Source organism: Agelaius phoeniceus, chromosome 4 (assembly GCF_051311805.1).
Source record: "Agelaius phoeniceus isolate bAgePho1 chromosome 4, bAgePho1.hap1, whole genome shotgun sequence".
Taxonomy (NCBI): Eukaryota; Metazoa; Chordata; class Aves; order Passeriformes; family Icteridae; genus Agelaius; species Agelaius phoeniceus.
In genome coordinates this window covers 74,297,626-74,320,047 of record NC_135268.1, presented here as the reverse complement: position 1 = coordinate 74,320,047, position 22,422 = coordinate 74,297,626, and the positions used below count along the sequence as shown (strand labels likewise).

The 22,422-nt window shown below is 61.5% G+C and overlaps 1 protein-coding gene and 1 long non-coding RNA gene across 7 annotated transcripts; both read left to right on the top strand.

Moving 5' to 3' along the window:
• Positions 1 to 1,166: 1,166 nt before the first annotated feature.
• Positions 1,167 to 22,418, top strand: FBXO41 (F-box protein 41). 3 transcript variants are annotated; one of them, XR_013182186.1, is made up of 13 exons: positions 1,167 to 2,034; positions 6,407 to 6,635; positions 7,264 to 7,346; positions 8,584 to 8,891; positions 9,133 to 9,401; positions 9,899 to 10,014; positions 10,537 to 10,689; positions 13,473 to 13,568; positions 14,805 to 14,923; positions 15,975 to 16,133; positions 17,148 to 17,263; positions 17,770 to 20,495; positions 20,567 to 22,418. XR_013182186.1 is itself a non-coding variant. In XM_054633739.2 (12 exons), exons 1-12 carry the CDS (start codon positions 1,313 to 1,315, stop codon positions 17,830 to 17,832), a joined length of 2,433 nt encoding a protein of 810 aa, XP_054489714.2. In that variant the 5' UTR covers positions 1,167 to 1,312; the 3' UTR covers positions 17,833 to 22,418. The 3 variants fall into 3 exon arrangements, 1 of the variants encoding a protein (XP_054489714.2); XR_013182185.1 differs by having other exon boundaries at positions 20,533 to 22,418; XM_054633739.2 differs by having other exon boundaries at positions 17,770 to 22,418.
• LOC143694000 (uncharacterized) lies at positions 2,043 to 6,386 on the top strand. 4 transcript variants are annotated; one of them, XR_013182190.1, is made up of 4 exons: positions 2,043 to 4,092; positions 4,149 to 4,364; positions 4,415 to 6,264; positions 6,295 to 6,386. It is a non-coding gene; the product is annotated as an uncharacterized LOC143694000 (long non-coding RNA). The 4 variants fall into 4 exon arrangements; XR_013182192.1 differs by lacking the exon at positions 2,043 to 4,092 and having other exon boundaries at positions 4,099 to 4,344; positions 4,454 to 6,264; XR_013182189.1 differs by lacking the exon at positions 2,043 to 4,092 and having other exon boundaries at positions 4,099 to 4,364.
• Positions 22,419 to 22,422: the final 4 nt, after the last annotated feature.

The window sequence follows — 22,422 nt, the reverse complement described above, 5'->3', positions numbered from 1 at the left end:
GCTCGCCAGCTGGTGGTTGTGGGATGCAGGAGGGCTCTGAGGGCTTTTAGGGTGGTGGGATATATCCCCCTTTGTGGGATATTGCAGAGGGATGAGCTGGGGTTGCTGCCACCCACGGGTGCCCTGGGTGTTCTGGGGTAAAAGCATCACAGTTTTCATGTTTGAATGACAAATGAATGAAAAATGAAAGTATTGTGCCCTGGGGTGTGTTTGTGCCCTCCAGGCTGGAGGGGACCTCAGCAGCCTCCTGGGGTGGATTTTCACTGGCTTGTCCCCTTTCACAGGGGTGGGTTCTCCCCACTGATGTCGTGTGGAGGATTTTGTGAGTGGGGGGTGAACCAGGTCTCACAGGGACCCTCACCCACCAGGCAGGAGAGGCCACCATGTCCCATGCATCAGACAGCCCAGGGATGGGTGAGAACTCTAGGGGATGGATCCCATTCCAGGCTCCATGGGCTGATCCAGCAGGAGAGGGTTGGCCTTCTCTTGGAGAAGGGGGATCCCAGCTCCTGCTCCTGGCGTTGGACACGGGGCCCTTGGGGACCCCTGATGCTGCAGGGGCTCATTGGGCGGTGGTTGGGCAAGAGAGCCAAAGGGTCACCCCTGCCACCTCCTGTGACAAGCTGGGGGTGGATGGAGTGAGATTCCCATGGGTTGTGCACCTTCCTGGTAGCTGTGTTGCCCCAGAACAGGTTGTGAACCTTCCCAAGGGCTGGGAGGCCTTCCCAGCAGTTATGGATCTTCCCAAGGGTTTGTAGAACCACAGGATCATTCAGGCTGGAAAGGTTGGAAAACCCTCTAAGATCATTCAGGCCAGGAGCTGTGGAACTTCCCAAGGGCTGTGGAGCTTCCCAAAAGCTGTGGAGCTTCCCAAAAGGGCTGTGGAGTTCCTCAAAAGCTGTGGGTCTTCATAAGGGTTGTGGAACTTCCCACTGGCTCTGGATCTTCCCAGGGCTCTGCACATTCCCAGGGCTCTGCGCCCTCTTTAGCACCGTGTGCCCTCCCAAGGGATGCACGTGGGTGGGAGGAACACGGGAGGCTGGGATGGAGGCACAGGGGGCACCCAGAGGAAGGACCAAGGAGGGATTTTTGGGGATCCCCAGCCCGGTATCACTGACCCCCATCTCTTCCAGCGCCCGGCACCGCTCGATGCTGACTCTCTCCCCGGAGTGCCGCGTCCCCCCGTCCCCACGCCATGTCCCGGCGGAGCTGCCGGCCCTGTCCCTCGGCCGGGGGCTGCCCGGCCGGCCCCGCGTGTCCCCGCAGCCCCAGGCCATGAGCGGGCCCCGGCGGCGGGGAGCAGAGCTGCGGGATGGCCTCGCTGGACCTGCCCTACCGCTGCCCGCGCTGCGGCGAGCACAAGCGCTTCCGCAGCCTGTCCTCGCTGCGCGCCCACCTGGAGTACAACCACACCTACGAGACCCTCTACGTGCTCTCCAAGACCAACAGCATCTGCGACGCCGCCGTCTTCCCGCTGGCCGCCGACGCGGCCCTGCTGGCCCCGGCCGCCCGCAGGGACTACTTTGAGAGCACCTCCTTCCAGGGCAAGGACCAGCGCTTCTCCTGCGACCTGGTCCCCGCCGACGAGCTGGAGCCGGCGCCGCCGTCGTCGCCGTCGCCCCGCTATGTGCACGAGATCGAGATCCCGCTGAGCGAGATCTTCACCCGCGGCAAGGCCGTGGCGCCCGCGCCCGGCCCGACCGCCGCCGCCGACGCGGCCTACGAGGAGGGCCTGGCCCGCCTCAAGATCCGCGCCTTCGAGAAGCTGGAGGTGGACAAGAGGCTGGAGAAGCTGACGGAGGAGGTGGAGCAGAAGATCGCCTCGCAGGTGGGCCGGCTGCAGGTGGAGCTGGACCGCAAGAGCTCGGAGCTGGAGAAGGCCAAGCAGGAGAGCCTGCGGCTGAGCCGGGAGAAGCAGGAGCTGGAGGACCGGGCCTCGGAGCTGTCCCGCCAGGTGGACGTCAGCGTGGAGATGCTGGCCTCCCTCAAGCAGGACCTGGTGCAGAAGGAGCAGGAGCTCACCCGGAAGCAGCAGTGAGTGCTTTGTCCCTGTCCCCACCACAGGGTGGGAGGAAAGGGGTGCCTGGCAGTGAGTCCTGGAGAATCTGGGGCTGCTCCATCCCTGGAGGGGTTCAAGGCCAGGTTGGACAGGGTTTGGAGCAGTGGGGAATAGTGGAAGGTGTCCCTGTCCATGGTAGGGTTGGAATGAGATGAGCTTTGAGGTCTCTTCCAATCCAAACAATTCCCTAAGTCCAGAGGAGCCCAATACCACCACCCCAGGGCCAGGGCTCAGGCCCAGCCCCTTGGTGATGCCCATCAGCATCCTCCCTGATCAGGTTCTGCATCTTCTCCCACCCACTCAGTGTCCACACAGACCTGGGCCCCTCCATGGCTGGGCATGCTGAGCCAGACCTTGTCCCAGGGCCACCAGTGCTCCCAGGACATGGCCAGGCTGGGGATCAGCGAGCCACAGACTGGTTTGGGTTGAGGGAACCTTGAATCCCACCTCATTCCCGCCCCCTGCCATGGCCGTGCCAAATTCCAGGTTTTTCTCCCAGAGGGAGGGTGGGGCAGCCCGAGCAGTGCCACCTCCATTTGCTGCTCAGCCTGTGGCACTGCCACCCTCATTTCCACCCCAGGTTTCCCACCCAACAGCCCCTGCCCGCCCCAAGGCTGCTCCTGAGCTTCCCTCCAGTCCAGCACCGGGTCATTCTGCCCCTTGGTGCTGTCCAAGGCAACCAGACCTCGCTCCTCAGGAGCTGGAGCAAATCTCAAGGAGGGGCCCAAATCAGTGAGGAGTTTGTGGGGACAGGCACGGCTGTGCTGGGCTGGCAGCACTGATGGGATTCCTGAAGGAATTGCTTTGATTCCCGTCATCCTCTGCACGTTTGTGAATGACTTTGACTCCAGAATAATGACCTGGCTCAGGAGCAGAGCTCCCAGGATGGGGGGACGGCCTGGGCGAGGAGCGGGGTCACCTGGGGCTGGGTAAGGACACCTCCAGATTTGGGGACATGTTTGTGGGACAGGCACTGAGGGGTTTGGGGGCTGCCTCATGGGTGCTGTCCAGGGGCATCCTGGGGATGAGTGGTGAGGGAATTAAGGACACCAGCGTGGATGAGTCTGGAGCAGGGCCTGGAGACAGCTAGACAGGGTAAATAGAGGGTCAAATGTCTCTTGGTGGAACCTGGACAATGTTACCACCTAAAACCCTGGGTTTATGCCCCAAAACTACCTCCTGGACCTCCCATTCCTCAGAGAAACCCTCCTGCCCCTCAACTGTCCCCAGCAGCCCCCAAGGTCCTCCATCCCAAGGGACAAAATCCCTTGTGAGGCTGCAGGAGAGCATGGGAAGTGCTGGTGGTGGGAGGAGGTTTTCTCCTGGATGTGAGGAAATCATCAGAAATCATTTTAATCAGTAAAGCCTTCTCTGAAAACGCTGTGGGGACATTTCCCAGCCCTGCCAGCTCCCAGACACCATGAAGCCATTGTCCTCCCGGGAAACCTTTGGCTCTGGGCTCCCTTTTCTCTGCCAGGAGTGTTTTTCCACCCAGTCCATGGGAATGAGAGAGACACAGGTGATAACCATCGGCATCACCTTACAGCTGCTGCCCAGCTCCCCATTTGCCTTCCAAATCCCCTGGGGCCCCTTCCAGGATCCTTCCCCAGCACCCCCAGAGCTCCCAGGCTCTGCCTGCAAGCGGCAGGCTGGGGAGAAATTGATCGATAATTAATTGGTGATTAATTGGTAATTGATAGCCAGCAGTGGGAATTGTGTCACTGAAGAGCTACCCCCTCCTTCCCTTTGTGCTTCTGGGCAGATCATTGTGTCCAGGTGTCTGGGTCAGCTGTGTGTGATCAGGTTTGGTGTCCAGGTGTGCACAGTCAGGGCTCTGGGGTCACCTCTGTGTGATCAGGTGTCCAAGGCCAGCTGTGTGCTTGGGTTTCTGTGCTCAGGTGGGAGCTAGGTGTGCCTGGTCAGGTGTGTGTGCTTGGATTTCTGTGCCCAGGTGTGCCCAGGTGTGCCTGTCCAAGGTCAGGTGTGTGTGCTTGGGTTTCTGTGCTCAGGTGTGCCCAGGTGTGCCTGGTCAGGTGTGTGCTTGGGTTTCTGTGCTCAGGTGTGGAAGGGTGTGCCTGTCCAAGGTCAGGTGTGTGTGCTTGGGTTTCTGTGCTCAGGTGTGAGCTAGGTGTGCCTGGTCAGGTGTGTGTGCTTGGGTTTCTGTGCTCAGGTGTGAGCTAGGTGTGCCTGGTCAGGTGTGTGTGCTGGGGTTTCTGTGCCCAGGTGTGCCCAGGTGTGCCTGGTCAGGTGTGTGTGCTGGGGTTTCTGTGCTCAGGTGTGCCCAGGTGTGCCTGTCTGAGGTCAGGTGTGTGCTTGGGTTTCTGTGCGCAGGTGTGCCCAGATGTGCCTGGTCAGGTGTGTGTGCTTGGGTTTCTGTGCGCAGGTGTGAGCTAGGTGTGCCTGGTCAGGTGTGTGTGCTTGGGTTTCTGTGCTCAGGTGTGAGCTAGGTGTGCCTGGTCAGGTGTGTGTGCTTGGGTTTCTGTGCTCAGGTGTGAGCTAGGTGTGCCTGTCCAAGGTCAAGTGTGTGTGCTTGGGTTTCTGTGCTCAGGTGTGAGCTAGGTGTGCCTGTCCAAGGCCAGGTGTGTGTGCTGGGGTTTCTGTGCTCAGGCTGGCATACCCAGGTGTGCCTGGTCCGGTGTCCGAGGTCAGGAGTGCCCCAGACAGGTGTGCAGAGCTGGGTTTGTGCCTTTTCAGGGCTTCCTGGATGCTGAGGGGAGGTGTGAGCAGCTCTGTGGGTGTGTGTGCACCACCAGCAGTGCAGGTGTGAGCAGCTGTGCCTGGGCTGTGTTCACCTGGGTGCTTATGGGGTCGTGGGATGTTTGGGTGGGAAGGGACCATAAATCCCACCCAGTGCCACCCCTGCCATGGCAGGGACACCTCCCACAGTCCCAGGGAGCTGCAACCCCAGTGTCCAACCTGGCCTTGGGCACTGCCAGGGATCCAGGGGCAGCCACAGCTGCTCTGGGCACCTGTGCCAGGGCCTGCCCACCCTGCCCATGCTGCCTGTCCTTGTGTGTGTGCCTGTCCATGTGTGCCTGGCTGTGTCTGTGTGTGTGCCTGGCTGGGTGTGCCACGCTGAGTGCTGGCTTTGTGCTCTCCTGGGGCACTCAGGGGTGCAGGACAGGGCTCTGTGTGTGTTTGTGTGTGTGCCTGTCCATGTGTGCCTGGCAGTGTCTGTGTGTGTGCCACGCTGTGTGTGTGCCCGGTTCTGTGTGTGTGCCACGCTGAGTGCTGGCTTTGTGCTCTCCTGGGGGGCAGGACAGGGCTCTGTGTGTGTTTGTGTGTGTACCTGGTGCACACCTGGGTGTTCCTGGAGCACATCCATGTGCAGGGGTGTGATGGCCACGTGTGTTTGGGCTGTGTGGCCTCACGGGTGTGTCTGTGCCCGTGCCCCCGTGTGCCTCCCTGGTTTTGGGGAGCAAATGAGGACAGTGGGTGTTTGTGCTGGGTGGGGTCAGCTGGGGTCACGGAGCTGCTGTCACACAGTTTGGGGGAAACAGCCGTGCTGCAGGCTCGCAGCTCCCGAGCACCTGCTAATTAATGTGTTAATGAGGGAGCCGGGGCCTTCGACCACCGGGCTGAGCAGGGTTTAAGGGTGCCACTGCCATCCTCCTCCCTCACCCTGTCACACCATCATCATCCTCTTCCCTCTGCTCCATCGTGCTCAGGAGCTGATTCCAGTCCTGGGAGCAACGGATGAGATGCTGGGGATGTCACCTCACCCCCAAAACAACAACACCCCCTGCATGCTGGGAGCATCCCTCCATGCCTGTCCTGCCCCAGCCCAGCCCAGGGGCACAGACCCGGACCAGGCTGGGGATGGAACAGCCCAGGTGTGCTCAGGTGTGCTCAGGTGTGCCCAGGTGTGCTCAGGTGTGCTCAGGTGTTCCCAGCTGCACACAGAGCAGGAGGGGCTGAGCGGGGTGGGGATGGATCAGCCCAGGTGTGCCCAGGTGTGCTCAGGTGTGCCCAGGTGTGCCCAGGTGTGCTCAGGTGTGTCCCAGATGCACACAGGGCTGCAGGCACTGAGCGGGGTGGGGATGGAGCAACCCAGGTGTGCTCAGGTGTGCCCAGGTGTGCCCAGGTGTGTCCAGGTGTGCTCAGATGTGCCCCAGCTGCACACTGGGCTGCAGGCACTGAGCAGGGTGGGGATGGAACAGCCCAGGTGTGCCCAGGTGTGCTCAGGTGTGCCCAGGTGTGCCCAGGTGTGCTCAGATGTGCCCAGGTGTGCCCAGGTGTGCTCAGGTGTGCCCCAGCTGCACACTGGGCTGCAGGCACTGAGCGGGGTGGGGTGAAGCCGCGGGGACGCGCGGGCAGCCCGGGTGTCACGGCGGGTCCCTGTGGCAGGGAGGTGCTGCAGATCGATCAGTTCCTGAAGGAGACGGCGGCGCGGGAGGCCAACGCCAAGGTGCGGCTGCAGCACTTCATCGAGGAGCTGCTGGACCGCGCCGACCGCGCCGAGAAGCAGCTGCAGATCATCAGCAGCAGCTGCGGCACCACCCCCAACGGCAGCCTGGGCCGCTGCGGCACCCCGGCCACCAAGGCCATCGCCCGAGCGGGACCTCTGCGGGCACAGGCACGGCACGGCCTCGGCAGCGCGCCCGGGGCCTCGGGAATCAGCCCGGGGATTCGGGAATGAGCCCGGGGGATTCGGGAATCAGCCCGGGGGATTCGGGAATCAGCCAGGGGGATTCGGGAATGAGCCCGGGGCTTCGGGAGCTTGCCCGGGGTTTGGGAGCGCGCCCGGGGCATCGGGAATTCACCTTCTGCTTCGGGAATGCGCCCGGGGGGCTTCGGGAATGTGGCCAGGGGGCTTCGGGAATGAGCCGGGGGCTTCGGGAATCCACCCTCGGGAATGAGCCCGGGGCTGCCCGGCGGGGGCTTCGGGAATTCCCCCTCTGCTTCGGGAATTCCCCCTCTGCTTCGGGAATGCGCCTGGGGCTTCCATAACGCAACCCTGGCCTCAGGAATGTGCCCCTGGGTGTCCTGTGCCGGGCCCAAGGGGGCTCTGTAGGGACCCCATCCCCTTCCCGTGGGGAGTGGATAATCCCGGGGCTCCCAAAGAGAAGCTGTTTCCCGTGGGTCGGTGTTCCCGTGGCGCTGGGTGAGGGGGACCCCAAAGGCAGCTGGCACCGGTGGGCGAGCGGGGTGCCCTCCCTCGCTGGGAGTGCCACGTTGGCCCCTCTTGTCCCCTGTCCCCGCAGAGAGAGCGGCACCCGGGCCCGGCAGTGGCCGTGCACGGTCCCTACGGCGGCGTGGCCAACCAGCGCTCCTCCTCCAGCACCGGGTGAGTGCCCAGCCCCACCCTCCGGGATTGCAACGGCATTGAAACGGGATTGTAACAGGATTTAAGGGATTGTAACTGGATTTTAACAGGATTTTAACGGGATTTTAACGGGATGGTGGGTAAGGGTGCACGCCCGGTGAGCCCTGAGCTGAGACATCCCCTACTGGAATAATTGCCAATATAGCCGGACGGGACGTGCCTGAGCTTGTCTGGCCACTGCTGCCTGACCAAATAGCAGCACTGTGGTGTTTTACCCCAGAAACACTTTGGCTGGCTGGGTGTGTGGTGTTTCACCCCACAGACACTTTGGGCTGCCTGGGTGTGTGGTGTTTTCACCCCACAGACACTTTGGCTGGCTGGGTGTGTGGTGTTTTCACCCCACAGACACTTTGGCTGGCTGGGTGTGTGGTGTTTCACCCCACAGACACTTTGGGCTGCCTGGGTGTGTGGTGTTTCACCCCACAGACACTTTGGCCAGCTGGATGCTGCAGCTGGACACATGGGGACAAGTCCAGGCCTGCAGGAGCTCTGGTGGTGCTGGGATGGAGCTTCCCCCCATAACAGGGGCTGCCCCTCAGGTTTCCCTCTGTGGAGAAGCTTTAAGGCGATGGTGAAGGAAAGGAGTCGGTTCTGAGGGAGGGTTTGGATCCAGAGCTTTATTCTGGCCCTCAGGCCTCTGAATGCAGCACCAGCTCCAACAGAACTCCCTGAGCCCGTGGTTGCTGCTCCTTTAACCCCGGGGAGAGGGGCAGGGAAGGGGCAGGGAGCCACCAACCCGGTACACAGAAGGAGGTCTCAAGGGACAAAGGACACCTGGATGGCCCAATGTCCCCCAGGGGTAGGGAGCATCTTTTGAATTCTGCCAATCACTCTGGAATGCCAGGACTGACAGACAGTGCTCGGCAGGGGCCAGGGAGGGGAAGGGAGAGGTGACTGACACACCTGGGGAAGGAATGTTCAGGGAGAAACCCGGGGCGTCTGAGGCAAACCCCGACATCCCAGCACAACAATCCCGGGGTGTCTGAGGCAAACCCCAACATCCCAGCACAACAATCCCAGGGTATCTGAGGCAAACCCCAACATCCCAGCACAACAATCCCGTGGTGTCTGAGGCAAACCCCGACGTCCCAGCACAACAATCCTGGGGTGTCTGAGACAAACCCCGACATCACACTGCAACAATCCAGGGGTATCTGAGGCAAACCCTGACGTCCCAGCACAACAATCCCGTCCGCAGGGCCTCGAGCCGGGCCAAGGCGGTGTCGCAGAGCTCGGGCTGCTACGACAGCGACAGCGCGGAGCCGTGTCCCACGGACGACACGGCCGAGGGCCCCCCGTACCCGGCCCGGGAGGCGCGGGGCTCGGGGCTGCGGCGCCAGGCCATCCAGAACTGGCACCGCCGGCCCTACCGCAACAGCACCGAGGGCGAGGAGGGCGACGTGTCCGACGTGGGCTCCCGCACCACCGAGTCCGAGGCCGAGGCCTGGGAGCCCGAGGGACCGGGATCCGCCCTGGCCCGACCGCCTGGTGGCTGCCGCCTGACCGGTGAGAGCACTGAGGGTCCTGGGGCCGGGAGAGGACGGGAGAGAGAGCACAGGGGGTGTTTGGGGCTGGGAGGTGAAGGGGGTGAGAGCACTGAGGGTCCTGGGGCTGGGAGGTGAAGGGGGTGAGAGCCCTGAGGGTCCTGGGGCTGGGAGGTGAAGGCTGGGGCAGCTGAAGCCATGGCACAGGGATGGAGCTTCCCTCAGCCGGGGATGGAGCCTCCCTGACCTGCTGCTCTCCCCAGTGGCCACGGACGCTGTGTGTCCTGCGGGCAGGCCCGAGGGGGCCGGGGGCAAGGTGTGCCGGCTGGAGCGGGGCAGCCCTGGCCACTGCAGCGAGGTGATCAGCCCTGAGATCCTCAAGATGAGGGCGGCTCTCTTCTGCATCTTCACCTACCTGGACACCAAGACCCTGCTGCGCGCGGCCGAGGTGTGCAAGGACTGGAAGTTCGTGGCCCGGCACCCGGCCGTGTGGACGCGGGTGCTGCTGGAGAATGCCAGGGTCTCCTCCAAGGTACTGGGGAGGGGGTGGCACTACCTGGGGCACGGCCTTTCTTCCAGAAGGGTAAAGCTGGGTGAGCATCTCCCTGGTGGCTGGGATGGTTGCGCCATTACGGTCACGGGGGACACAGGTGGGTGCTTGCTCCGGTGCTGGAGGTGTTGCAGGTGAATGCTGGAGGACAGGAGCTCACACCAGCACAGGTTTGCATGTGCTTTTGTGGTCACGCCCATGAATTTGTGGTCATAACCCATGGTTTTGTGGTCACACCCATGAATTTGTGGTCACACCCATGAATTTGTGGTCATACCCATGGTTTTGCAGTCACACCCATGAGTTTGTGGTCACGCCCATGGTTTTGTGGTCATACCCATGGTTTTGTGGCACATGCTCTGCCACGGCCTCGTGTGTGCATCTCCACCCGTTTCTGCCACGTGTGTGCACAGCCAGGGGTGGGTGGTGTGGGACGTGCTGGGGTGTCCCTGGGAGTGACTGCCACCCCTGTGCCCCAGTTCCTGGCCATGCTGTCCCAGTGGTGCACCCAGATGCATTCCCTCACCCTCCAAAACTTGAAGCCGCGCCAGCGGGGCAAGAAGGAGAGCAAGGAGGATTACATGAAGAGCACACGGTGAGTCCCCGTGTCCCTCTGTCCCTGTGTCCCCCTGTCCTTGGGTCCCCCTGTCCCCATGTCTCCGTGTCCCCCTGTCCCCGTGTCCCCCTGTCCCCGTGTCCCCTGTCCCCATGTCCCCCTGTCCCTGGGTCCCCCTGTCCCTGGGTCCCCCTGTCCTTGGGTCCCCCTGTCCCCGTGTCCCCCTGTCCCCGTGTCCCCTGTCCCTGTGTCCCCCTGTCTCTTTGTCCCCGTGTCCCCGTGTCCCCCTGTCTCTGTGTCCCCGTGTCCCCCTGTCTCTGTGTCCCCGTGTCCCCCTGTCCCCGTGTCCCCCTGTTCTTGTGTCCCCCTCCCACAGCTGGAGCTGCTGCTCCTCAGGGCTGCTGCTGCAGCTCCCTGAGCCCCAACATTTCCACGACAAATCTGCTGTGGGATTGGGGTGTCCTGGAGCCAGGGGTGCCCGTGGGCCGTGTCCCCCTCCTGGGCGGGTCACAGGCAGGGTGGGCAGGGCTCCTGTGCCCGATGCTGGCTCTGTGCTGGCAGGGGCTGCCTGGAAGCGGGGCTGGAGTCGCTGCTGAAGGCCACGGGCAGCAACCTGCTGATCCTGCGCATCTCGCACTGCCCCAACGTGCTGACCGACCGCTCGCTCTGGCTGGCCAGCTGCTACTGCCGTGCCCTGCAGGCCGTCACCTACCGGTGAGCATGGCCCCGTGCCACCCCAGAGTGGGACAGGGATGGGGACACCATGGGGACGGGGCTGGGGGCACCAGGGGGATGGGGCTGGGGACACCCATGGGGACAGGGATGGGAACACCATGGGGATGGGGCTGGGGGCACCAGGGGGATGGGGCTGGGGATGCAATGGGGACAGGGATGGGAACACCAGGGGACGGGGCTGGGAACACCCATGGGGATGGGGCTGGGGACACCATGGGGATGGGGCTGGGGACACAATGGGGACAGGGCTGGGGACACCAGGGGACAGGGCTGGGAACGCCAGGGGACAGGGCTGGGGACACCACAGGGTGTGCTGAGATCACCCCTGTTCCCTGGCAGAGCACAGGGACAGGACTGGGGACACCATGGGCTGTGGTGCAGGGATCACCCCCATTCCCTGGCAGAGCATAGCCCAGCTGCCCAGCTGCAAGGACCTGCCTGTCCATGGCAGCCCCAGTGGCCCCAGTGTCCCCAGTGGCAGCTGTCCCTGCAGCTCCCATCCCTCCAGGCTGCTCCCATGCAGGTGTTTCACTTCCAGCTCCATTCCCACCACCCCATTACTGATCTCATCCTGGCTGGATGGGCTGGGGGCCTGGCAAGGAGGCACCACTTTGTGGCAGAGGAGGGTGAGGAGGAGGTGCCCAGTGGGGTCCCCCCGGCTGTCCCCCCTGATGAAGGATCCTAGTGGAGAGAAGAGGCTCGGGGTCCCTCTCTCCTGGGAGGGAGGAGCAGCTCTGCCCAAGGAGAGCTAAGATTCAGCTTGGACACCTTGCCTGAGGCCAAGGACACAGGACTCACAATGACCCCGGAGGAGGTCACAGCTCCTGGAGGGTGTCACTGGACACTCCTTAATTTTGGCCACCTGTGGAGACAGGATTGGCCTTCCCTCCAGCCTCCAGAGGGCTGGCCCTGGCCCTGCTGCACCTGCAGACAACCACCTCAGCCTTGGTGTCTGTTCCACCTGCTCCTCATGCAGCCAGGACAGAGAATCCTCCAGGTGGGAAAGCACATCCAGCCACTCCCCTGGTGTGGCCCCAGGAGCTCAGAGCTGGCTCTGACCCACACCACGAGACAGGAGACAGCCCAGAGCTGCCAGGTTGGACTCCAGGGCTGCTCCTTTGGCTGTTCCCAGGGCAGCAGAGTGAGCCTGAGCTCTCCTGGCACATCCTGAGCCGTGCCTGTGACTCACGCTCTGATTAACCTGCTGCTCTTGGCACCCTGCTCCAGCACAGAGCTGTGAGGCACTCCAGATAACACCCAGCCTTATTTTTAGTTCTGAAGTGGGACATTTAGACTTGGGAAGCACAGCCTCGGTCCCTGGGAGGTTCCTGGTGTGGTGGCACAGCCTGGGGACTGTTTGGGCTGGTGGCAGCAGGGTGGTGCTCTCTGGCACCTCTCCCCAGAGCTGGGCTCCACCCCAGCTCACGACCAACCCACACCTGCCCCAGTGCTGCCCAGGACCCAGGGGGCCCCTCCTGACACCTCCAAGGACACCAAGGAGGAGCCACAGCAAAGCCCTGCAGGGACATTTGGCCAAGAGCCACCTACAGCCACGGTGGCACAGCCACAGAGCAGGGACAGAGGCCACGGAGCCGCCCCTGCCCCTGGCTGGGGGGTCCTTCCAGCCCTGGCACTGTCCCCATCCCAGCCAGGAGGTGGCAAGGGACAGCAACGCCGTGTGACTGCAGGGACAGGGACAGGCTCTGTCCCTGCAGGGACACACGGCCTGGCAGCCCCAGCCAGTCACTTGTCACCTTGCATGTGGAAGGTGCACCTCCAGAACCTTCCATGTTCAACCTCTCCATCCCTGCTGCCCCTCTTCACCTCCAGAACCTTCCATGTTCAACCTCCCCTTCCTCCCTGCTGCCCCTCTTCACCTCCAGAACCTTCCATGTTCAACCTCTCCTTCCTCCCTGCTGCCCCTCTTCACCTCCAGAACCTTCCATGTTCAACCTCTCCATCCCTGCTGCCCTTCTTCACCTCCAGAACCTTCCATGTTCAACCTCCTCTCTATCCCTGCTGCCCTTCTTCACCTCCAGAACCTTCCATGTTCAACCTCCTCTCCATCCCTGCTGCCCCTCTTCACCTCCAGAACCTTCCATGTTCAACCTCCCCTTCCTCCCTGCTGCCTCTCTCCCCCCCAGCCCCCTCCTGCCCTGCACCATTCCAGGTGGGAATGCTCCAGCCCTCCTGCACAGGGTCCTGCTGGGCTGGCTGCTCCAGGCAGCTCCTGAGCTGTCAATAATGCCCAGACTGGCACCCCTGGGTGCTCCTGGGCTGTCAATAATGCCCAGACTGGCACCCCTGATGCTCCTGGGCTGTCAATAATGCCCAGACTGGCACCCCTGGGTGCTCCTGGGCTGTCAATAATGCCCAGACTGGCACCCCTGATGCTCCTGGGCTGTCAATAATGCCCAGACTGGCACCCCTGGGTGCTCCTGGGCTGTAAATAATGCCCAGACTGGCACCCCTGGGTGCACCTGAGCTGTCAATAATGCCCAGACTGGCACCCCTGATGCTCCTGGGCTGTCAATAATGCCCGGACTGGCACCCCTGGGTGCTCCTGGGCTGTCAATAATGCCCAGACTGGCACCCCTGATGCTCCTGGGCTGTAAATAATGCCCAGACTGGCACCCCTGGGTGCACCTGAGCTGTCAATAATGCCCAGACTGGCGCCCCTGGGTGCTCCTGGGGGATGCAGCCCCAGCCCAGGGGTGGCACTGCCGCTGCTGGGGCCAGCACGTGTCCCTGTGTTGTTGCAGGAGCTCCACGGACCCCGTGGGCCATGAAGTGATCTGGGCCCTGGGCGCAGGCTGCAGGGACATCATCTCCCTGCAGGTCGCACCTCTGCATCCCTGGTAAGGCCTGGGAATGGGCTGGGCGGGGAGGGAGCCACCCAGTGCCACCCCTGCCATGGCAGGGACACCTCCCCCTGTCCCCAAGGCACTCCAGCCTGGCCTTGGGCACTGCCAGGGGGGCACTTGGGTTAGAAGGAGACCATGCTGAGTGTGAGGGACACCACTGAGCTGGAAAGGTTCTGCCAGATTTGCTTAGGGGATGAGGAGCAGTCCTGGAGCCCAGGCCCTGGCTCAGGAGCTCGTTCCATCCCTCCCTGTGCAAACTGGGAGTGCTGGGTGTCTGCACCTCCCTGCTGAGCTGGAGTGTTCCAGGGAGGCTGCTGACATCCAGATGAGAGGGATCTGTGCTGGGTTTGGTGGCATTGAGCATCAAAGGCCTGGCTGAGCTCTCCCTGCTCAGCAGCAGCAGCAGCAGCAGCCCTGGAGGGCCTGGCTGTTGTTGAGAGGGTGACACTGCTTGGGGGGGCACAGCAGCTGCTCTCAGTTTGGGAAAGCATTTTGGGGAGATGCTGCTGGAGCCTCCTCTGCACCCCACAGTGTCTGGGTACTCAGGAGCTGATGGCTCACACAGCAGGACACAGCTCTGTGCCTCAGGACAGTCCCTGGGCACTGTGCATGGCCGTGTCACCCCCAGGGGATGTCACCCTCAGGGGATGTCAGTGCTCAGGGGATGTCACCCTCAGGGGATGTCACCCTCAGGAGATGTCACCCCCAGGGGATGTCACCCCCAGGGGATGTGACCCCCGGGTGTCACAGCCTGGTGGCTCCTGTGTGCCCTGGGGGAGCAGCACGTGGCACGTGGCTTCTCCACCTGAGCCAGAGCCCAGGCCCTGCTGCTGCTTTGATCCCTGCAAACAACAGAGTTCAGGGCTGATTTGGGTCTCCAAGGGTGGAATCACAGAACCCTGGAATGGGCTGGGTTGGAAGAAACCTTAAACACCTCCAGTGCCACCCCTGCCATGGCAGGGACACCTCTCCCTGCCCCAGGGTGCCCCAGTGTCCAGCCCGGGCACTGCCAGGGCTCCAGGGGCAGCCCCAGGTGCTCTGGGCAAGGTTTGGGTGCTGGGCACACGGAGCTGCCCTGTCCCAGTGCCACCACAGCCCGGGCAGCGCCCACGTGGGGACACCCAGGGTGAGCCCCGGGTGCTGGGGCGGGAGAGCTCTGGGTGCAGCCCCTCGGGGCAGTGCTGGGGGCGGGCGGCCGTGCCACCCCAGCTGTTGTCCCCGTGTCCCCAGCCAGCAGCCCACCCGCTTCAGCAACCGCTGCCTGCAGATGATCGGGCGCTGCTGGCCCCACCTGCGCGCGCTCGGCGTCGGCGGCGCCGGCTGCGGCCTGCAGGGACTGGCCTCCCTAGGTAGGACTGGTGGGACCGTGGGTCACTGGGGTGGGGAGGGGCTCTGGGGTCACCAGCACACCCTGTGCCCAATGCCCAGCACTCGGGATCATGGGTCACTGGGGTAGGGAGGGAGCTGTGGGGTCACCAGCACACCCTGTGCCCCAGGCCCAGCACTCGGGATCATGGGCCACTGGGGTAGGGAGGGAGCTGTGGGGTCACCAGCACACCCTGTGCCCCAGGCCCAGCACTCGGGATCACGGGTCACACAATGGGTCACTGGGGAAGGGACGGGCTCTGGGGTCACCAACCCACCCTGTGCCCAATGCCCAGCACTCGGGATCATGGGTCACTGGGGTAGGGAGGGGCTCTGGGGTCACCAGCACACCCTGTGCCCCGGGCCCAGCACTCAGGATCATGGGTCACACAATGGGTCACTGTGCTGGGGAGGGGCTCTGGGGTCACCCACACACCCTGTGCCCCGGGCCCAGCACTCAGGATCATGGGTCACGCAATGGGTCACTGCGCTGGGGAGGGGCTCTGGGGTCAGCAATACACACTGTGCCCCGGGCCCAGCACTCGGGATCATGGGTCACACAATGGGTCACTGCGCTGGGGAGGGGCTCTGGGGTCAGCAATACACACTGTGCCCCGGGCCCAGCACTCAGGATCATGGGTCACGCAATGGGTCACTGCGCTGGGGAGGGGCTCTGGGGTCAGCAATACACACTGTGCCCAATGCCTGCACTTGGGATCATGGGTCACACAATGGGTCACTGGGGTAGGGAGGGAGCTGTGGGGTCACCAGCACACCCTGTGCCCAATGCCCCCTGTGTCACCAGCCCAGGGCACCTCCAGGCGTTCTCTGGACACCACAGGGACTCCAGCCCTCCCCGGGCACCACCACCCCCTCCTGCTGTGCAGGGACAAGGACAGGGCCCTTGCTGTGGGCAGGGAGGTGCTCCCTGGGGTCCCTGAGCAGAAACCCGCCCAGCCCAAGCCCCGTGGGTGCTCCTGGTGCCCCCAGCCCCTGTCCCCTCGCCGTGGCGCTGATGATGGCTGTGTCCCCCAGCCCGGAACTGCATGAGGCTGCAGGTGCTGGAGCTGGACCACGTGGCCGAGATCAACCAGGAGGTGGCAGCTGAGGTGTGCCGGGAGGGGCTCAAGGGGCTGGAGATGCTGGTGCTCACCTCCACACCGGTGACCCCCAAGGCCCTGCTGCACTTCAACAGTGAGTACTGGGACCTGCTGGGAGCTCTCTGGGCATCCAGCATCCCCCACCAGGGATGGGCCAGGGGGAGCTGATCTTGCCTTGGGCCACGGGAGGGTGGAGACGCTCCCTCCATGGCCCCCAGGGGAACCAATCCCAATGTTTGTGACGCACTTGAGTCGTTGGCTGAAGGCTTTGGCCAGGGCAGGAGGTGCAGAGCCCCAGGAGGGCCCGTCCTGGAGGCCACAGCTCAGGTGGCCATGGCTGCAATGCTGGAGCCCACCCCTGTGGGTGGCAGAGGCAAGGATGCCCAGGGGAGAGGGAGGATACCAGTTTGGGATGGTGTGGTGGTGTGAGGTCCTCAGGATGAGGTGAGAGATGAGAATTTGACTCCATGTTCTCAGAAGGCTGATTTATTATTTTATATGATATGATATATGATACATTATATGATATGGTATATTATATTATATTATATTATATTATATTATATTATATTATATTATATTATATTACGCTATATTACATTACGCTATATTACATTACGTTATATTATATTACGTTATATTATATGCTAAAACTCTACTAAAGAAATAGAAAGGATACATCAGAAGGCTAGACAAGAATGAATAATAAAATCTTGTGGCTGACCAGAGCGTCCCACACAGCTGGACTGGGATTGGTCATTAACTCAACACAATTCACATGGAACCAATCAAAGGTGCACCTGTTGGTGAGCAGCCTCCAGAGCACATTCCAAGCAATCAGATAATTATTATTATTTACATTTCGTTTCTGAGGCCTCTTAGCTTCTCAGGAGAAAAATCCTGGGCAAAGAAGATTTTTCAAAAAATATGATAGTGACAGGGCAGGGCAGCCAGGAGCCATCTCCCAGCCCATGGTCCCCCTGGCCAGGCCTCCTCCATCCTCAGGGAGAGGAGTGCCCACACACAGGGGCCCTTGGGGAGCTCAGAGTGGGCTCTGGGCTCCCTGCTGGCCCAGGGGAGGAGATCCAGGTGCTGTCTGTGCCCCCAGGTGTGTGCAGGAACCTCAAGTCCATCGTGGTGCAGGTGGGCATTGTGGACTACTTCAAGGAGCCCCACAGCCCCGAGGCCAGGAAGATGTTTGAAGAAATGGTGAACAAACTGCAGGTAAAGGAGCCAGTCCCAGCTCACAGGGTGGCACCAGGGAGTGACAGGGGCAGAAATGTCCCCCTCTCCCTCCCTCACCTCTTTCCTTCCCATGGCAGGGATTTGAGGTGTTCCTCTCTCTCCCTCCCTTGTTCTGTGTCCTTCCCATAGCAGGGATTCTTCTCTTCTTCCCTTGCCCCTTTCTTCCCCATGGCAATGTTGGAGAATTGGCAAATTCATGGAGAATTTGGGGCATTCCCTGTCCCTCCCGCACCCCATGGCAGGATTTGGGGTGTTCCCCTGTCCCTCCCTCACCCCATGGCAGGATTTGGGGCGTTCCCTGTCCCTCCCGCACCCCATGGCAGGATTTGGGGCATTCCCCTGTCCCCCCTCACCCCATGGCAGGATTTGGGGGGTTCCTTTCCCCCCTTACCCCATGGCAGGATTTGGGGGGTTCCTTTCCCCTCCCCATGGAGCAGGGGCCCTGCTGGCTGCCCCAGCCCCGCTGTCTGCTGCTCCTGTTGCAGGCCCTGAGGAAAAGACCCGGCTTCTCCAAGATTTTACACATCAAGGTGGAAGGAGGCTGTTAGCCCTTCAGGGAGCCCAAAGCACATTCCCTGCTCTGCCCTGACGGGGACCCCCGGCTCGGGCACCAGGAACCCCAAACTCGCAGCCTTTGGGGCCATCCCAGGTGACAAGGTGCTACTCAAGGACAAGTTTTGGCTGTCCCCAGAGGCAGGGCCGTGCTCTTTGCCAGGAGGAGGAGGAGGAGGAGGAGGATGGCTGTGCAGCCCTGCAGCTGCTCCTCCCCGAGGATCCGTGCCTGGGGACGGATGTTCTGCTGAACTCTGGTTTGGGGATCCCTGACCCCGCTCTGGGGCTCTTGGCTGGGCTGGCCACTGCAGCCCCGGGGTGCTGGACCTGGGCTGGGAAGGGGCTCCTCCCCCAGCATTCCACAGGGTTTCTGCTCCTTTTCATGTGGGATTTGGCAGGGGGCACCCAGAGCCGGGGAATGCTCCCAGGAACCAGCACAGCTCAGCACAGGCCAGGAGCAGAGCTGCACCTCGGGGAGCCACGGGACACCAGGAGAGATGGGTGCTCCTCCAGAGGCCTCCAGCCTCACTTCCTGTCCTCCAAACCCTCCTGTCAAGGCAATAAACCATCTCCAGATCCTCACCCACCAGGAAACAGGGCTCACACTCCTGTGCCCGCCATCCCCAGAGTCCATCCGGGGTCAGTTGTCACACGTGGAGAGAGAGACTGTCACAGGACACCCACCTTTGCCTTCCTGAGCGGCCTGAAGGAGAAACCCTGGCCAGAATATCCTGAAATGATCCTGGGAACAGCACCAACCAACAGCCCTGGCTGGTCCTTATCTACAGCCACCATTTTCTAAATCTGATTTTTCTTCTGAGCTTCCTCAGCCTGCAAGGACATCATCATCCCCAAAAGATCCTTTCTCCATGGGAAAGGGCTTTGGAAAGGCATCCAGCAGGGCCTGGCATCTCCATCCTCCACCCTGGGGAGAAGGTACCAGGAGGTGGCCCTGGGACTGGGGACAGCACCAGAGCACTGCCAGCAGTGGGGACAGCCCAGCCTTACCCACAGCCCCAGCCCCTGTCCTTGGACCCAGCGGGCTGAGTGGAGAGAATGACTGGGACAGTGGCTCTGGGGCCTTTCCCTCCTCTCTGGACCAGCCCTGCAGGTTTTGGTGCCTGCTGGCCAGCCTGGATGGGAGGGGACAGCTCCCAGATAGAGCCCATCCCCTGCCCAGCCCTCATGGAGGAGCCTCCCCCGAGGAGGGACCGGCTGCAGATCCAGCACCACGTCCCTCACCCATGGCACAAGAGCTGCTGACCTCAGCTGGGGCTGCCCCCCAGCCCCTGGGGATCCCCAGAGCACAGAAAATCACCCCCAAATGGCCGAGGCTGCTGGGGCTGGAGGCAGCTCGAGACCCTTCAGCCTCCCTCCCTCCTGCCTGCTCTGAAGCAGGCTGGGTTCTGTGGCCACAGCCCCGTGGGAAGCAGCCCTGCTCCCCCTCCCATGCAGCTTTCCAGGAGAAGGCTGCTCCTGAATGCACAAAATGTGGGAGCCCAAAAACGCCTGCGAGAAGCTCCTGCACCTCCCAGGTCCCACGGACGAGCTCCTGACTCCCTGCCATGCCCACCGTGGGTTCACCTGCACCCTGGGCAGCCTGGCACACTCCTAACCCAGGGGCAGGAGGAGCAAGGGGTGCCCCCAGCAGCAAAAACCACCCAGCAGAGCTACAGCCCCCAGGGACCAGCTGGGGCAGGAGCACGGCCCGGTGGAGATGGCAGCACCACAGCGCAGGGACTCGTGGAATTCCCTTAAAAACAAAAACAGAACAAAGTACCTATTTATTTCTATAAAGAGAAGAAGGAAAATTATATACTCAGCATGTTTATACACTCTATGCTTAAAGACTCTCGTGGCCCAGAGGGGTGCCCAAGCCTGGAGGTGGCTGCTCCGGGTGTGCCTGGAGCCTCTCCTGGCTCCTGGGAGGGCAAGGATGAGGAGATGGAGAGAGGGGAGGTGTGAGGACTCTCAGAGAAGCCTTCTGTGCCAGAAGAAGGGGTCAGTGGCTGTGTATGTGGTGGCATTGGTGACCCTGTGACATCCCCATCCCTGTGCTGCCCCCGGAGCTTTGGAGGCACGGCAGGACCTGGATTCCTGGTGCGTCCCCAGGAGCCTCTCCTGGATTCCTGGTGCGTCCCCAGGAGCCTCTCCTGGATTCCTGGTGCGTCCCCAGGAGCCTCTCCTGGATTCCTGGTGCGTCCCCAGGAGCCTCTCCTGGATTCCTGGTGCGTCCCCAGGAGCAGATCAAACCCTCACCTCTCCTCGGGGCATTCCTGTAAAACCCAGCTCAGCAAAGCCACGTTTTTACACAAATTCTCTGATGACACAAGACCTTGAGTGGGTTCAAGGATGAGAAGATGGAAAGTGGGGGTTTCTCCCTGTTTCGCTTGGGCTTGAATGGATCCCTTCCTCCTCCTCCTCCTCCTCGGCTGGGGATGAAGGCGGCTGGCACAGTGACAGGAGCGGTGGGAAGGAGGGCCCTCCTGGTGGCTCCTAATTGCCCAGCTCGTTAACGAGCTCATTAAGGGCTCTGAAATGTCAGACGGATCCTGCCCCTGCTGCTTCCCCTGCCCTGTCCCGCAGGGGTGTGGCCCCCCCAGGCCCCATCCCCGCGGGAGGCTCCGGCCACGCTGGCCCTGGATTCACCCTGGATTCAGCCCTGGATTCAGCCCTGGATTCAGCCCTGGATTCAGCCCTGGATTCACCCTGGATTCACCCTGGATTCAGCCCTGGATTCACCCTGGATTCACCCTGGATTCACCCTGGATTCACCCCTGGATTCACCCCTGGATTCACCCTGGATTCACCCTGGATTCAGCCCTGGATTCACCCCTGGGTTCACCCCTGGATTCACCCCTGGATTCACCCTGGAGTCACCCCTGGCTTCGCCCCTGGATTCAGCCCTGGATTCACCGGAGCCTCAGCGCCATTTTCTCTGGAAGTGATGGGAACACCCAGAAATGCCGAATTTCCTGGGAAAGCCGTCAAGGCACGCAGCACGTTCAGCTCAGCCCCGATGAGAAGTGCCCGAGGGGCTCTGTGATGACAATCCCACTAAAATCCAGGGATCCCGGGACAGGATTGGGGTCACAGCCGTGGCCAGAGCTGGCAGGGGCTGGATGGACAGTGGGTCTGAGTCTGGCTCCTGCAGGGCCAGTTCTGGGGAGATTTATTCCTTTTCTACTGCTTTTCCCAAAGTTTCTCCTGGCTGACATTGCCAGCATTCCCCTTCCCCTGAGTTTGGGCGCTGGCCAGGGATTTCAAGAGGAACAACATCACCAAAGGCAGCTTGGGGGCCAAAGCCACCCCAAATCCCTGGGTTTGTGTCCCCCTGGGTTGGATTTCACCCGTTCCCCATCACTCCCAGCCCCAGGGATGCTCTGGGAACCAGGGGCCTCCTCCTGCCTTGTCCCTGTGCCTTGGGGCTCCAGGGTGTCAGGGACTGGGGGAAAAGGGACCCTAGGCTGGCTCTGCCCCACCAGGGTTTTAAACTTCTCGTGTCTGGATCCCCCAAAAGAGCCTGGATTTAGGGAAAACATAACAAAAACACACCCAGGAGAACTGTTGGCAATGGCTCCTGAAGTGGTGAACAGATATTTTCCTTCAGCGTTTAGGGGAGGCCCCAGCCCAGGAGCTGGAACATTGCTTCAGCCTCAATTTGGGGTGACAGACAAACAGCAGGTTGGGGTGGAGCAAAAGCATTTGGGAATTGGTGCCAAATGAGAAAGTGCTTTAAAGGGGAAAAAATCCCAGGAAGCAGGGAGATGTTGGGAAGCAGAGATGGTTTGTTGTGAAGCATTGCAGGGTATTGTGAGGTGGTAATGGACCTTCCCCATCAGTGGGAGGCAAAATAATCCCTGGGGAGGGTGGGAGAGCACTGAGGGAAAGCTGCTGCAGCAGCGAGGAGGGAAAACTGCCCAAAAGCAAGGGAAAAAAAGGGATTTTCTAATGCAGCCTCAGGATTGAGCCCGTGGAGGGCAACGAGGCAGGTTGGGGCCGGGGACAAGTGGGTGCAATGGTGTGGGGCAGTTTTTGGGAAGCGAGGGGTGATGCACAGTTGCTTCGAGATAATCAGAGGAGATAATCAGTGCAGAGAATAGAGATATAGAAATCAGGAACTGGAATCATTCCCTACAGCCCTGGATGGCAGCGGTGTACAGCGACCTCCCCTCCCCAGAGCTTCCCGTGGCCTCCCTCCCTCCCAAGTTATTTTTTTAACTCTCTATAAATTTAGGTCTATTTTAGTCTTTCTGCAGCGATGTGCCAGTGTCTGGAGAACCAAACATCCCTTCCTGCCCCCACCCCGTGGTCCCTGGATGCTAAACCGGGCGTGGTGTGAATGAGCCGGAGCAGGGGAGGGCAGGGCAGGGCAGGGCAGCAGCGCCAGCTCCGGCCGCAGCCCGCGGGTTTAGCACTTTGGTTGGAACTCTCACCTGTAGACGCACTTTGATGTTGTTGCTTTGAAACTTTGGCAAGTGTAAACAATGTGTATTTAAAGAATTACAGAGAAACGACCCCCAGCCAAGCGTGTAAAGAGCTATTTTATGACTCGGTGTTGAATAAAGACTCTGGAGATCGAGCTG